Source organism: Citrus sinensis, chromosome 5 (genome assembly GCF_022201045.2).
Source record: "Citrus sinensis cultivar Valencia sweet orange chromosome 5, DVS_A1.0, whole genome shotgun sequence".
Taxonomy (NCBI): Eukaryota; Viridiplantae; Streptophyta; class Magnoliopsida; order Sapindales; family Rutaceae; genus Citrus; species Citrus sinensis.
This window is the reverse complement of record NC_068560.1, coordinates 12189413-12203498: the sequence shown is the minus strand read 5'-3', so window position 1 is coordinate 12203498 and position 14086 is coordinate 12189413. Positions and strand designations below refer to the sequence as shown.

The window sequence follows — 14086 nt, the reverse complement described above, 5'->3', positions numbered from 1 at the left end:
TCTCTTATTGCCATAAGTGCTAGGTTTGACACTTCTTGCGAATCTTCTTCAACGCTATCGTCCCAAGTATCCACCATGGCTTTCTTCTTGAGTTTGTTGAGAAGTGGGCACTCCGATCTTATATGGCCAAGCTTCTTGCATTCATAGCATATGATTACTTCTTTCTTCTTCTTTTGGTTCTTGAGGTTTCTGAATTTTCTTCGCTCTCTGGATTTCTTAAAAAACTTCCTGAATTTTCTAGCCATCATAGCCATTTCTTCATCCTCGAAATCATTTTCCTCATCACTTTTAAGTTTAAATGCTCTCAAGGCAATGTTTTTCTTCTTTTTATCTTCATCTTCTCTTTCGGCTACCAAATCCTCTTAATAAGAAATAAGAGAGCCACTTAAATCATCAATAAATAAAGTATTTAAATTTTTAGCTTCTTCAATGCTAGTTCTCTTAAGTCTCCATTTTTTTTGTAATGACTTAATGATTTTCTTTACCTTCGCACTATTTGAAAAGATCTTACCAAGCACTCCTAGAGTGTTTACTATATCCGTAAATCTAGTAGACAAAGAATGGACACTCTCATTTTATGCTATTTGGAACAACTTTGTTAGCCTAAAGGGCTACACATATTGTAAATTTGATGATAACAAACATGTGTCTTAAGTAAATTGAAAAATATTGTATTTCACATTTAACTAGTTCTTGAAGGATAACATTTACGATGAAGTGAATCAAGTTAACTCAAGTTCAAGACACTCAACGGACAACGACTCGATCAAGAATAAAGCTTAGACCTCAATGGACTCATTATTATGAAAATTCTTGTAAAGTCGGTATGATTTAATATATGCATGGTTTAGCATTTGAGAATCTCAAGATTTTTTTAATAAATCATCATTTTTCATAACCAAAGGTTTTGCAATTATAAGCCAAATATTTTATGAAATTATTTGTTTTTCAAGATGTGGACTAAAATGAAAAAGTTTTGTCATCGTTGATTTTAATAAGCATTGTTTTGAATTCTAGATTTGGACCTATTTGCAAACATTTGAAATATTTTGGTCCATACTATAATTTTAGAAAAATGAGGACCTAAGTGTAAATATCCAAAAATGGACAAAGAGTTAGTGATTAACCGCATGAGGGCTAACGGCTAGCCGACTAACGAAAATCTCATATTTTCAAATTTTGGACTAAATTGAAAGGTTTTGAGAACTTTGAAATTTATAAGTATTTTGTTAAATTTTGAAAATGACTTCTTTGAAAAATATTATTATGTATTGGGTCATATCACAATTTCAAAAATTTTTAGGAATAACAAGCATTATTTAGAAATTCTGAAATTGGACCTGGTTGTAAAGTTTTATGACATTTTGGGCCATAATATAATTACAGAATGTTTTGGGCAAAAATATAAATTTGTGAACAGTATGACTGTAGCAAAATTCAAATTTAACGGTAACTTTACTATTCTGAAGCGGGGAGCTAGCTAAATTAAACGGGTAGTCGCTTGCTCGCTGGAATTTGCCTATAACAGCTAGTTTTTGGGCTTAAGCTATATAAACTCAATTCCAACTTCAATTTAAAGACTTTTGCAAGTATAAACAAGTGCGTACAACTTATATTGAGCTTCCATCGTAAATCATCATATATCGAATCATCAATGTGCTATCATTTGTATATCCACTCTAAAAGAGAGTTTTTATTGTAATCTTTGTTTTCTTATCAAATTTGTGAGTGTGTAAGTTTGGGAAACACTTGAGTGAAGAGATTGGGGGATAATCTCTTGTTTAAAAGGTTCATTGACACATTGGAAGTTCATTGTAAATATTTGAAGCATTGGGAGACTTGGATAGTGAAATCCTCAAGCTTGGTTTGTTTGGAGGCGTGGACGTAGGCGAGGATTGCTGAACCATGTAAAAATCATTGTGTTTGCTCTCTCTTCCCTTACTCTTTTATTATTGTGCTTTATTAAATTTATTATTATTTATTTCATTAAGGCAATATATTGAATTGTTGTGTGGTTTGTTTAGTTTAAGTTTTAAAATCACAATTCACCCTCCCTCTTGGGTTGCATAACTACCATTTCAAACTCATATTGTCTAGTATACCTACTGATTTTAGACTCTTTTCACTTGGTTTGTACCGTCATAGACAACTTCAAGTTTATTCCAAATTTTATGAGCATTTCACAACTAAAAACTCTATGGAATTATCTCTAATCTCTTAACTCAAGTGTATCCCAACACTTATAATCTCTCAACTTGATTTTACAAAAGGAATTACAAATAAATTTTCTCACACAATGTGTTTGATTACAAATGAAAGTTCAAAATGTGAATGGATGAAACAAAAACAAGTTTAAAGCGCAATAAGAATTGTATACTCAGTAGCAAGCTTGATGATAACTCTTGGATATCTCTTTGGTTGAATTTGATTGAACCATTTTATAGTTGGAGCTAAAAACTAGCCGTTGTTGACTTTCTGTACTCAATTAGATCGCCATTACTTATTATCTGATCACCATTTTTAAGAAGTCAAATTACCGTTATCGCTTCAGAATCTTGTCCGAAAGTATCGGTTATCTATTTGACTTAAACGGTTCACCGTTTGCAAGATGATTTCTCTCTAGTTTGTTATCAGTTTGTCATTATCCATAAACAGCTATCCATTAGCAAAGGATTTCCTCTTTGGAATGCAATCGATTTATCATTATCCATAAACGATTCGCCGTTAGCAAAGAACTTGCTCTCTGGAATGCAATCGGTTTTCCGTTATTAATAATCAATTTTCCATTAGCAAAAGACTTGCTTTATGGAATACAATCGGATTACCATTATCCATTAATCCCTATAAATTCGGTGTGCCATTTAGTTATTAACGGTTATCCGTTTATTTCCAGAAAGTTATTCTATACTTAGAATATTATACAACTTAAATATTTTGATCAGATTAACAAAACTTTTTCTAACTTATCAATTTAAAACGTGTTTGTTATCATCAAAATCATTATTTAGGAAACATACAAGTTAACAAATTCTTTCTTGAACATATTTATTAATTGTTTTCCTTTTCGATTGTCTTACTTGTAAATCAACCCATGCATTCATATTAGTTATACGTTCATTGGTTGTTTCATGACTTTTAAGTTTAGAACTAAGATTTTTCCAATCTCTTGTTCCTTCATCATTAAACAGATTTTTGCTACAATTTGTATTGAATATATTAACCATTTTTTGTCATGTTTTTTTTCTCTTTGGTAATATTTTAACATAAAATGCAATAGAATATTCATCTTTTGGGAAAGTTATATCATTCTCTCTAATTGTGCCTTTTTCTATTGAAAGATCTCTTAACTTTGTATCATCATTTGGAACAAATAAATTTCCTACATTAACTTTGTCTGTATTTTTATTGTTATCATCTTCATTGTTGTTTATTTCATTCACTGTTTCATCATTGTTTAATTCATTTGAGGTTGGTTGTTCAATAACTAATTCTTTACTTAAATTTAAATCATTTTTACTAGTTGTGACAAATTTATCAAGAGTTCCTTTTTGAGATTGGACTAACTTTTCTATTCTCCTCTTTTTTTTTGTAGTTTTTAATATCATGATGCATATTTTCTAGTTGACATGTTTTTCAAATCTAAAAAACAAACAAATGAACAAACGCAATTTTTTTTTTAGATTATTCAAGCCATAATCAATACAAAAACTCAAAAATAAATTAAATTTTAAAAGGATAAGAACAATAATAATTAAAAATAGAAAAAACAGAATGATAGCACTTGGAATTGAGTCAATTAACTAGTTGAGATGAATATGATGATGGAAATGAATTTCATAGAGAAAGATAAGAGAGCACGAAAACTTTTGCTGAAAGTATCCATCCTCAATTCAATGTGCATCAGTTTATAGATAATGAGTATTTAAATATAATAGAATACTAAAAGTTAGCTCTCAAAATCTAACATTACTAATTTTAATAAGTCATATTCTTTAAAAAGGAAATCATGAATAGTTAAAAAAATAAAGAAGTAACTTTCAAAATAATTATTATATAGTAAAAATATATCTTATATTTAAGATTAAGATTATCAAATAAGAGAGTTGATTATGAATGAAAGTAATATTATAGTAAAGCCTAAAAATAAGATTTTTCTACTGTAGAAAAAAAAATATATGTAACTTAAATTATTTTGAATCTTAAAAAAAAATAATTATACAAATTAATAAATAGATACCTAAAAATTGGGGCCTTCCTAAATACGGGGCCCAAGGCAACTACCTAGTTCTCCTAGTGCTAAAGCCGCTACTGTTGTCTTTTTTTGTCGTTTAAAATTGACTTCCTTCTCTTTTATGCTAAATGCCAACGACAATGTTACAATTCGAACCACTTGCATGCGCATCATGTGTTAGGGATTTTCCTTCCAAATAATATTTGCCACTTGCTCTTATTAGGGGTGTTCAGAATCCAATCTGATTCACTCAATCTGTCTGATCCATAGAAATTTGATTTGTGAATTAGTGGATTGGATTAGATTGAAAATTGAAAAACCGTAGTTGGTGAATTGGATATGGATTTACTTTTGTAGATCTATAGTAATTCGCGAATCCGGAAAAAAATAAAAAAAAATACTTATTTGGTTATAAATTAAAACTTGTAATTGTGGCATTAGTGCTTACTAAAAAATAAATAAGTTAAAATATAGTAACATTAACACCATATTATATCTTATCCAATAATAATATAGTATAAAATAAACAATTAATTTTCATAATTTTAGTTAATTTTCATGTATCTAAACAAATGAGATTTTTTCCTTTTTGGTGTAGAAATTTTGAATGTATTTTATATTTTTAAATAATTTATTTATTTAAATTTTATTTAATTTTGAATTTGGTTGGTAGTAAAATTATTTATACATTAATTTTTTTATTTTATGTGGATTGGACAGAATTAGAGTTTTTAGTCTGCAAAATCAATCCGCAAAATGGTGAATTTGATATGATTTAGGTCAAATCTACATCCAATCCGCAGATATATGGGCTGGATTTGGATTGAATTTCACCAATCCATGAATTGGATTAGAAATTTATAATCCATAAAATCATGAATCAGATATGGATTGAAGTCCAATCTACAAAATCCAATATGTGAACACCCCTATCTCTTATGGAGTGCTTGAGAATGTAAAATATACATTTATTATAAGAAATAATTTTAAAGATGCAATTGCAGCGATTATGTGAAAAGCTAATATGCAATTAAGGTTGACGTATTTTCTAGAATTTTTATTTAGATATTATTTTAGTTTACGAATAATAATCTTGGAATAAACAAAAAAAGAAACAATTAAAATAAAAAGAACAATAAGAATTTCTCTTATTTACTTTTTAGTTTTAATTTCAAATTATTTCATTTTTGTAATTTATGAGAAATATGAATAAAAATTTATTTAGAAAATAAGAGCAGTATTATAAAATTATAAGGTCAAAGTAATTTATTGATATTATAAAAATAGTAGAGAAGTAAGTGATAAATATTAATTTCAATAGAAAAAAACTAACCATCTCCAGTGGTCATATATCATAAATGCTCATTTAATTCTTATATTTTAACCTAACTGCTTGTTTGGTCCCTCTAGTTTGGAAAATACCTCAAGATACTTTACTATTAAATATGTTACACTCTAATTCTAACTTTTCTTTGCTTTTACAATAATAGCAACCATATTTTTTTACATTAATTGTTTTATCTAAAAAATAATTAAAAAATTAACTAATAATTACTTATTAGCAAATCAATAAATAAATATCAATATGCATGAAACAACTGGCACGTACTCTTGTAAAAATCTTATTAATTATGATTTCTTCCATTGAAATATCAATATCCTTACAATGTTGAATATCCTTAATAATTTTTTGTAAAAAATTAATTTACTAAATTAATCTTAAAAGTAAAATAATAATAACTGATTTTTATTTTTATTTTAAGGTTAATTTGATAAATTTACATTATTTTCTTTTCATTAATATATCAAATAATATTTCTACAAGGGAGTTATTGTAAAAGTAGAAAAATAAGTTTAGAATTGTAATATAACTACTAACAAGGCTTTCTTTATGTACTTTTTAAAAAAATATGAAGTTCAAACAAACACATAAGATCAAAATATAGAGACTAAACAAATATTTAACTAATGATGTATACAGTGCTTTACAATAATAAAAAAATATTTAAATTAACTTACAATGTGAAAAACTATTCGGTCTAAACAAAGAAAAAAATTTAATTAAATAGGAAAACGAAGGATTATTGAATGGGTCCGGAAAGTTGGGATGAAAACTAATTAAATATATTGACAATTGTAAGCTAGAAATTGCTAGAACTATGTGTCTTTCCTGTAGCACTCCCGTTTTCCTTGGTTGATGTATTTGAATCTCAATCAAATCCTTTTATCTCTACTGTATTGATTTCTTCTTTGGCTAATATATTATCTCCTTTAGTAATTACCTTTATTGTTTCCTCTATTTTTTCTTCTTTTTTCGTTGTTATATCTCCATCTACTGGAGAAGTAATAACAATTTCAATTGATTTTGATGACTCTCCATTGATTTTAGCAGGTACTAGTTGAGTTATCTTCTTCATCTCCTTTCCTTTACCCCACAAAACTGCATAGAGCCCACACACGATCAATGTTGCTCCTAGTATGCTGAAACAATTTTCGAAATATTGTCAAGACGCATACGAAATTCAAATAAAAGTCAATATTCTTTTAGTTTCCATAATTTGAGTCAATTTATTTATTTAATTTTTGTCTTTCTAAAACTTATTTAGAAGTTCTCCACCATTACTTCTACACATGAAAGTTAAAGGTCAATGTTTTTAATATCTACTATATCCATTATATCCATTTGAGCGGATTATTCAATTAGTTCTTATAATAAATTATGAACAGTTAATTAATTAATAATAATGATAAAAAGTAACAACCTTCCCAAGTGAAGCTTCTCATCCAAAATTAAAGAGCTAAGTATGGCCACAACCACAAGCATTAACGGGTTAAAGATGGATGCAAAAAGAGGGCCTCTCGTGCGCACACACCATGATATTAGTGTCACCATCAAACCAGAAGCCACAATCCCCTGCGATATAAGTAACAAAATTAAAAATTTGATTAACGGTTAAAGTTTATATGAATTTAACAAAATTAATGGTCATCAATTAATTCACCATCATATATATACGGAATAGGCTACTGTAAGAAGTCTAATGTTCCAGCCCAGTTTCCATTGACTCCAATCTTTCTCCATGCAAAGAGCAAAAACAACAGCTGGAATTGCCCCCATTACACACATCAAAGCTGTGCTCGAGAATTGACATGGATATTCCTCACTCATCTTGGCCTACATGCATATTACGGCAATTTATAACTAAATAATTAAATTTAACTAACAATTAATTAAATTACAAGGCATGCAAAATTTTAATTTATTAATTACCTGAATGACCAGCCAAATAGCGTAGCCGAAGCAACTGCCTAGAGCAAATAAAGCACCCAAGAAACGTTTACCAGGGTCAGCATGCAATGATGCCACGTGCCCGTTAGAGTGAATAAGGTTAATATTTGTTGACCAGATATTGATCTCTACTCCTCTGTAGAACGTGAGTATCATTGCCCCACCTATACCAATTAATGACCCCAACACTTTTGCCTTTCCTGCCCGTGTTCTTATTCCAAGCTTCTCTAATCTGCAATCAATCGATTGTAATTAAAGATCATAAAATAAAATCGGTGTTAACTTAGTATCTTATTTTTCATTCAAGTGAATAAACTAGCCAACACCGATTTTAATTATTTTGTTTCTGACAGTGCAGTCTTACTATCATTTCCTCCACATTTAGGATGATCAAAGCATTTACGATGATCAAAATGATATGGCCATTAATTAAAGTGCGTTAAAATTAACTGTACCCAATAGATATTGACAAAACAAAGGTAATAGCTGGAACGAGATTAGCCATGGCTGAAGCAAATGTTGCAGATGTCAGGACCAAGCTCTCCAAGTACAGGTTTTGGGATAGTGATCCCCTGCATGCAGATTGACATAAACCAATTTGTAAACGTAGATTAAATTATTTTAAAAAGAAATAAATAAAATCTGAAGAATAATAAATTAGCTGTAAAGATAACTGTTATATTTGATAAAATTAATTAACTAAACTAATGCAGCGTACCAAAGATTGTTTAGGATTCGTTGTCTCATTCAAGATACTTGAGCTGGTAAAGAAAGAGTTTGCATGCTTTGTGGATTCCAAAAGAAACAGAAGTGACAAGTGTAACTTAAAGCTATTAAACAGCAGGTCAGCAGCTACATGGCCATGCATAGGAGAGATTTTCCGTGATACAGCTGGCTACTGTGTTTGTCTACCACCAACTGTATGCATCACATTACTTTTAATGTCTTTATTCAATTACCAAAAATAATCTCAAAATTAGAATTATTTCCTGATTTGAGCCCTCTTCTTCCCTTCAATCCACTAAATGAAGTTTTTGCTCGACAAAAATGTTTAGATCACTAGGGATTTTGTAGGTTTTTGTAGGTTTTTGTAATACAGCATTATATATTTCCATCAACTTACCCAAATAATCCACAAAGAAAAGCTTGAAAGAGTATCTTTCAAATTCAATTTTGGTCTGCTCTTCCTGAAAAAATATTTTCATAACAAATAATTAATACTGTTAGACTATACCAAATAGTCAAATAAAATCTTTACATTTTTCCCGTCTCTTTTAATGCGCAATATGTTCTACAGTGTAGCTAATATGTTCCGTCTGGCTATTTCATTGTCAATTATGCCTTGGCTTGAGCTTTTCTGATTCTTGAGGGTTCTAAACAGAAATAGAAGTGTATAAAAATAGTATGCAGAAGTGTAAGAACCTTTGGAAAGCAGTAGAAAATCACAATAACAAGCGAAATAAAAAAGATATTTATAATTGTAAAAAAAAAAAAAAGATATTTATAACGATTTTTAAGCAACAGTTCTACTAAAGAAATATTCTTCTCTAAAGGTGGGGATGGGCCTTAACCACTATTTTTCCTATAATTTAAACTCAAATGACCATTTCAATCAAATTGTTAGAAAATCCCTACTTCTTAAGATTCGGACTGAAGTGACTAACTAAATAAAATTTGAAATCCGAAAACTAATTAGACCAAAGAATGTATATATATATATATATATATATATATATATACAGTGCCAAATCGAAAATTTAATTAACAGGATGAAATCACCTTTCCAGAATGATTGCGACGGGAACCATAAAAGCAGTGGCAAAAATGAATCTATAGGCAACAATAACTCGCAAGCTCATTCCGTTATTAGCCGCCAGTTTGTAAAAGACATTCACCCCGGCAAATGCCACTTGAACCACCACCATCGTCAACGCTGGCTTTAACCCATGTATTAAATTACATATTTGCCCCCACTTCATCATCATCATCATGTAAAAAATGTATGACAATTTAAGAGCAATCAATAGCACGGGCAAGCAAGAAAATCTTTTCTCCTTTTTGTTCTTCTCTCTTGTTTGAAATTGAAAGAAGAAAGGAAACAAATGAAACCAATAAATTAAAATTAATCTGTGAGAGATGGATGGCTTTCTTTGCTCTGCTCTTTCAGTAGTCTTTATAGGCAATTTTTTTTACCACGTAAGCACATACGTAGCGTCCACGTTTGTTGCTCATGCGTAAACAATTCTGTTAATTAAACATTAATGGGGCTGGCTCCTCTTTAATGTACTTTGTGGCTCTGACTCGCAAAAATCAATTGAAAGGCTGCGTAATACCTGATGACACGCTTGGAGAAACATGCAATCGTGCGAAGTAGCTTCGTGGCTGTTACACGTGGGATAGTGCATGGTGGCAGTTGCCATGATTTATGTTGCCCACGTTGAAAAGGAGAAGTAGCTGTAATTTTGGAAGGCAATTGAATTCCTATTTGTCCACTAGATTTTAGTCAAAAATTAATTCTCAGCTGATTATGCACTTTCCATGTGTGAAATAATTTGCTCGGGTCGGCTTTTCTCCACTAATGTGCTTCGTGATTTTTTTGGTGGATTATTTATTATCAATTTGACATTGCTTTAAACTTTAAAGTGGTAAGTTCTTGGAAAGTATTATTTACCTAATTCATGTGTTGCAATACATACATATATATATGTCATACTCTTGGATACGTATATTTGCGGTCGACTCTAATTAGTATGTTATCCGTGCTCGAATCATAAAGAAGATAAGGGTTAAAAAATTAATTAAAACCTTACTTATTTTGTTACTTTCAGAATACCTTTAGGTTGACTGGGCTGACACGTGTGTAGGAGGACGTAGCTTACTCTTTTGACTAACACTCGTTACTATATGCAGATAGCTAGGAAATATGACGCTTACAGTATGAAACTTTGATTTCTTTTACTTTTTGTGGTTATTTTTTTCTCAATTTGGAATAAAATATCAATTCCTAAAATCTTATGAATAAGTTCAACATAATATAATACATCTGTATCGGCTAATTTATTTGGTAAAATCTGTTGATTTGAAATAAAAAATCTGAAGTTTGAGTGTTTACTTAGCCAAATATCAGTGCGGATGACCTTTAATTACTAAATAATGATACATAACACTTATATAATTGTGATTTTTTGTATTGTACAAAATGAAAGTACCATATTATAATATAAAAAATAATGTCAAAACACCTAACAAATGACAAGTAATGATTTATGACTCATCACTTAAAATACAAACTATTCTTAACTAGGTAAATATAATTTTATTGTTGATTATCAATATGTTCCACAAGCTATTAATTTTTTCTTCATTTCATCATCAGGTAATTATTTACGCTACCTGTTGCACTACAAGAAAAAATGTAATAGATGACGGAAAATAACTATCATAAAAGGGGGTGCATGATAGTTTATCCGTCATCTATGTCACTGTCATTAATTTATGACAGAATATTTTTCTATCATGAATTTATGATGGTATTTCACGGTCATATATCCATCACATATTATTTTAATATAAAAATAATTTAATTAAAATTAAAATTTATTTAAATTTCGCGCCTATTTTTTTTAATTTTTGGTGGGAAGTTCAATTATCATTTTAAAATTTTGGATGAAAATTTTTTGTGATAGACTTTATGATGGCTATTTTCCGTCATAGAGTTATATATTTTTTAAAAAATTATATTATAATTATAATTTATTAATCAATTCCTGTTTACAGATTTAATTAATTGATAAAATGAATATGGGAACAAAAACTAAAAACAAATAATATTAATTAAAATCCATTCAATCCAACAAATTCAAAAGAGATACATATAGTATCCAATGTAATCACCATGAATACATAATAAAACATCTTAAATTAAAAAAATCCCAAATATAAAACAACACAGTTAAGTTATAATCCTAGAAACCAAGCCAAGTTACCCAACAAAACTTCTAAAGATTAATGGAAATATTCCAATAGCAAGACTTTAAGCTTGACTTCCAGCAGAAATGCCCTCTTCCAGTGGGAATACTCCAACAGCCACACTCCAACACTCCAATGCAGACACTTAACAACACTCCAACCCATACCCAGCAACCCACCATCTTCCAATACCACTCTAATTCCAGCCACATACCCAACAACATTCCAAACCAAACCAACAAATAAATCTATACAAAATCTACACATAACATCTACACTACAATCCTTAACAACAATCATCATAAAAAGATTATAAATCTCAGAAACATTAATATATTTTATTTCGTTATAAACCATCTCTGACAGAGCAATCTAGTTCAATAGAACATAACTCATTCCTAAAACCATTCTGGTTCAATAAACATTACCCATTCTTAAAAACCATTCTAGTTCAACAGAACATTATCCATTCTTAAAATTTACTGTTTTACATTTACTTAGTGTCATTTTGGATAGGATAAAAGTCAAAGTCACAAGTTTGGGATCAATCAAGGTCATATGGTATATAGAAATTTGTCAGTAGTAATTGCATTATCTTTGACAGTTAGAAGCACTGAACCAAACCAATCATCAAAAAAGGAAATAGTGAATCAAGAACAGAGAAAACGAATAAATAGGACAGAAGATTTTCAGAAGCATTACTTTGGAGCGTGATAACCAAAGGTTCCCAAAACTCGAGTAGAATGAAGGCAAGCTGCCATATCAGGGGCCTGATTTGAAAGGTTAAAATATGCAATCTTTGCTTTGAAATCTTAGAAGAGAAGGACATTGCTAGATCTGATATCTCTGTGTATTATGTTGCATCAACTACGATTCTAACCCATGTCATCCAGTCAAGCACTATACTTGGTTGTGCTCCCTAAACTCCTTTTCTGCATGTAATTACATGTATAATCCAAATCAGCTCATCATATCTTCTAATCAAGAGATCACATTGTAGCAAATTCATAAGCAAGAACACATAAATTTCCTTCAACACAGTAACCAAGCAACTCGACAAGATTTTCATGCTTCAATCTTGAAACAACTGAAACTTGATACAAAATAGCGGGACAAAAGCACATGCATTAAAAATGTAAATTCAGCAATCAATAACAACAAAGTAATAATAAAAACAATATGCTTCTATGAAGTTTCAGATATACCTGAATAAAAAATTCAACATTTGACTAAGGCTCAGAGGAAACATCAAGCTTTTTAACAGCCATTGCTTTGCCATTTTTTAAGTTTGCATAATACACCCTTCCATACGATCCCTCACCAAACAATGCCTTTGATCCAAAATTGTCTGTCTTTTCTTTCAGTTCATCCAAAGGCAATGCAGGCACTTCAATAGGTGGTGCTTCCTTCTGCACTTCAGGTTTTACAAGAGCTAGGACCTTTTTGTGGTGCCCTAAAATGTGGAAAATGATTGAGATAGGACAAGCATAGAAAAACAACTGAACCTAGTTATAGATGTATGCCTTTATTCATAAATAAGAAATCTATTCATTTCCTTTTAACCATATGAAATTATGCCAATAGCTACTTTTGAAGGCCTTATGTGAAAACAAACTTAATTACAACAGTAAATATGTACTTGGAGTCACAATGAAACTAGTTGCTACTAATCAAATGATATATCAATTTTCTGCAAAAAGAATAGAATATCCACTGCAATAAGCTCTCACAAAACAATTTTGAATTTTAGTTTGAGCGCAGCCACAAATGAGGAAAAGTAAAAGGTATTAACTATTGAATGCTTGACATCGGTACCCATCTGATCATCAAAACAACTATCATAACCAACTTTTTCTCATCTCTAGCAATTCTCCAACATAATATTAAAAATCAAGTGCTAAAATTATCAAGAATTTCCTATCATAAATATGAATTTTAATTTATCTTATTAAGCTGTAAAATACGAGATCAAAGCCATGTCCAAATCGTTCTATCTAAACATAAAACAGTTAAAAGTTCGGAATCATTACAAATTATTAAATGTACCCAAATATAATTGCAAGACCAATTAAAAGTGATGCTATAAACAAGGAATTCAGAGTATTACATCTATTCAAAAGCTGCTTCACTATTCAATAATAAATCGAGACAACAAGGGCCAAAGAAACATACCATATGGATAATTCTTTAGGCTTTTCAGGCGCTCATTTTCATGAGATGGATAAGACTCTTCTACTTGACAAGTACAAAAGAGCCAACGACGCATCTTTACTCTCTTCAAATAGAGATCGTCTTCAGGACGTTTATCCAATCCTGCTCACGTTACACATGAAATTCTGCACCACAGTCGGACAATTAAACAAATTAATCATAAACCAACATTCAAAATGAGAAAACTATTTGACATTCAAAATTACTGCAAAAGGGTATTTCATTTCAGAAAATTGAGGGGAAAAAAAGCCAACTAAGTTCTAAATATACCATTCACAACCCATCAATAAAGAGAGGTAGGGGGGAAAAGAAACACATTACAGAGGCCCCAAATAGCAGAGTCCGGATACTCTACATAAACTACAAACATTCCAACATCATTGCAA

The 14086-nt window shown here is 30.1% G+C and overlaps 1 protein-coding gene and 1 pseudogene across 1 annotated transcript; both read right to left on the bottom strand.

The window, feature by feature from the left end:
- Positions 1 to 6155: 6155 nt before the first annotated feature.
- Positions 6156 to 9658, bottom strand: LOC102616164 (WAT1-related protein At1g68170). The gene is given in 8 exon segments (XM_006491775.3): positions 6156 to 6712; positions 6994 to 7145; positions 7248 to 7406; positions 7503 to 7752; positions 7976 to 8092; positions 8644 to 8681; positions 8683 to 8707; positions 9300 to 9658. Coding segments are annotated over 8 exon segments (1224 nt in total). The 5' UTR covers positions 9512 to 9658; the 3' UTR covers positions 6156 to 6441.
- A 1666-nt stretch (positions 9659 to 11324) lies between these two features.
- LOC127898647 (PTI1-like tyrosine-protein kinase 3) lies at positions 11325 to 13794 on the bottom strand (annotated as a pseudogene).
- Between the last annotated feature and the right edge of the window lie 292 nt (positions 13795 to 14086).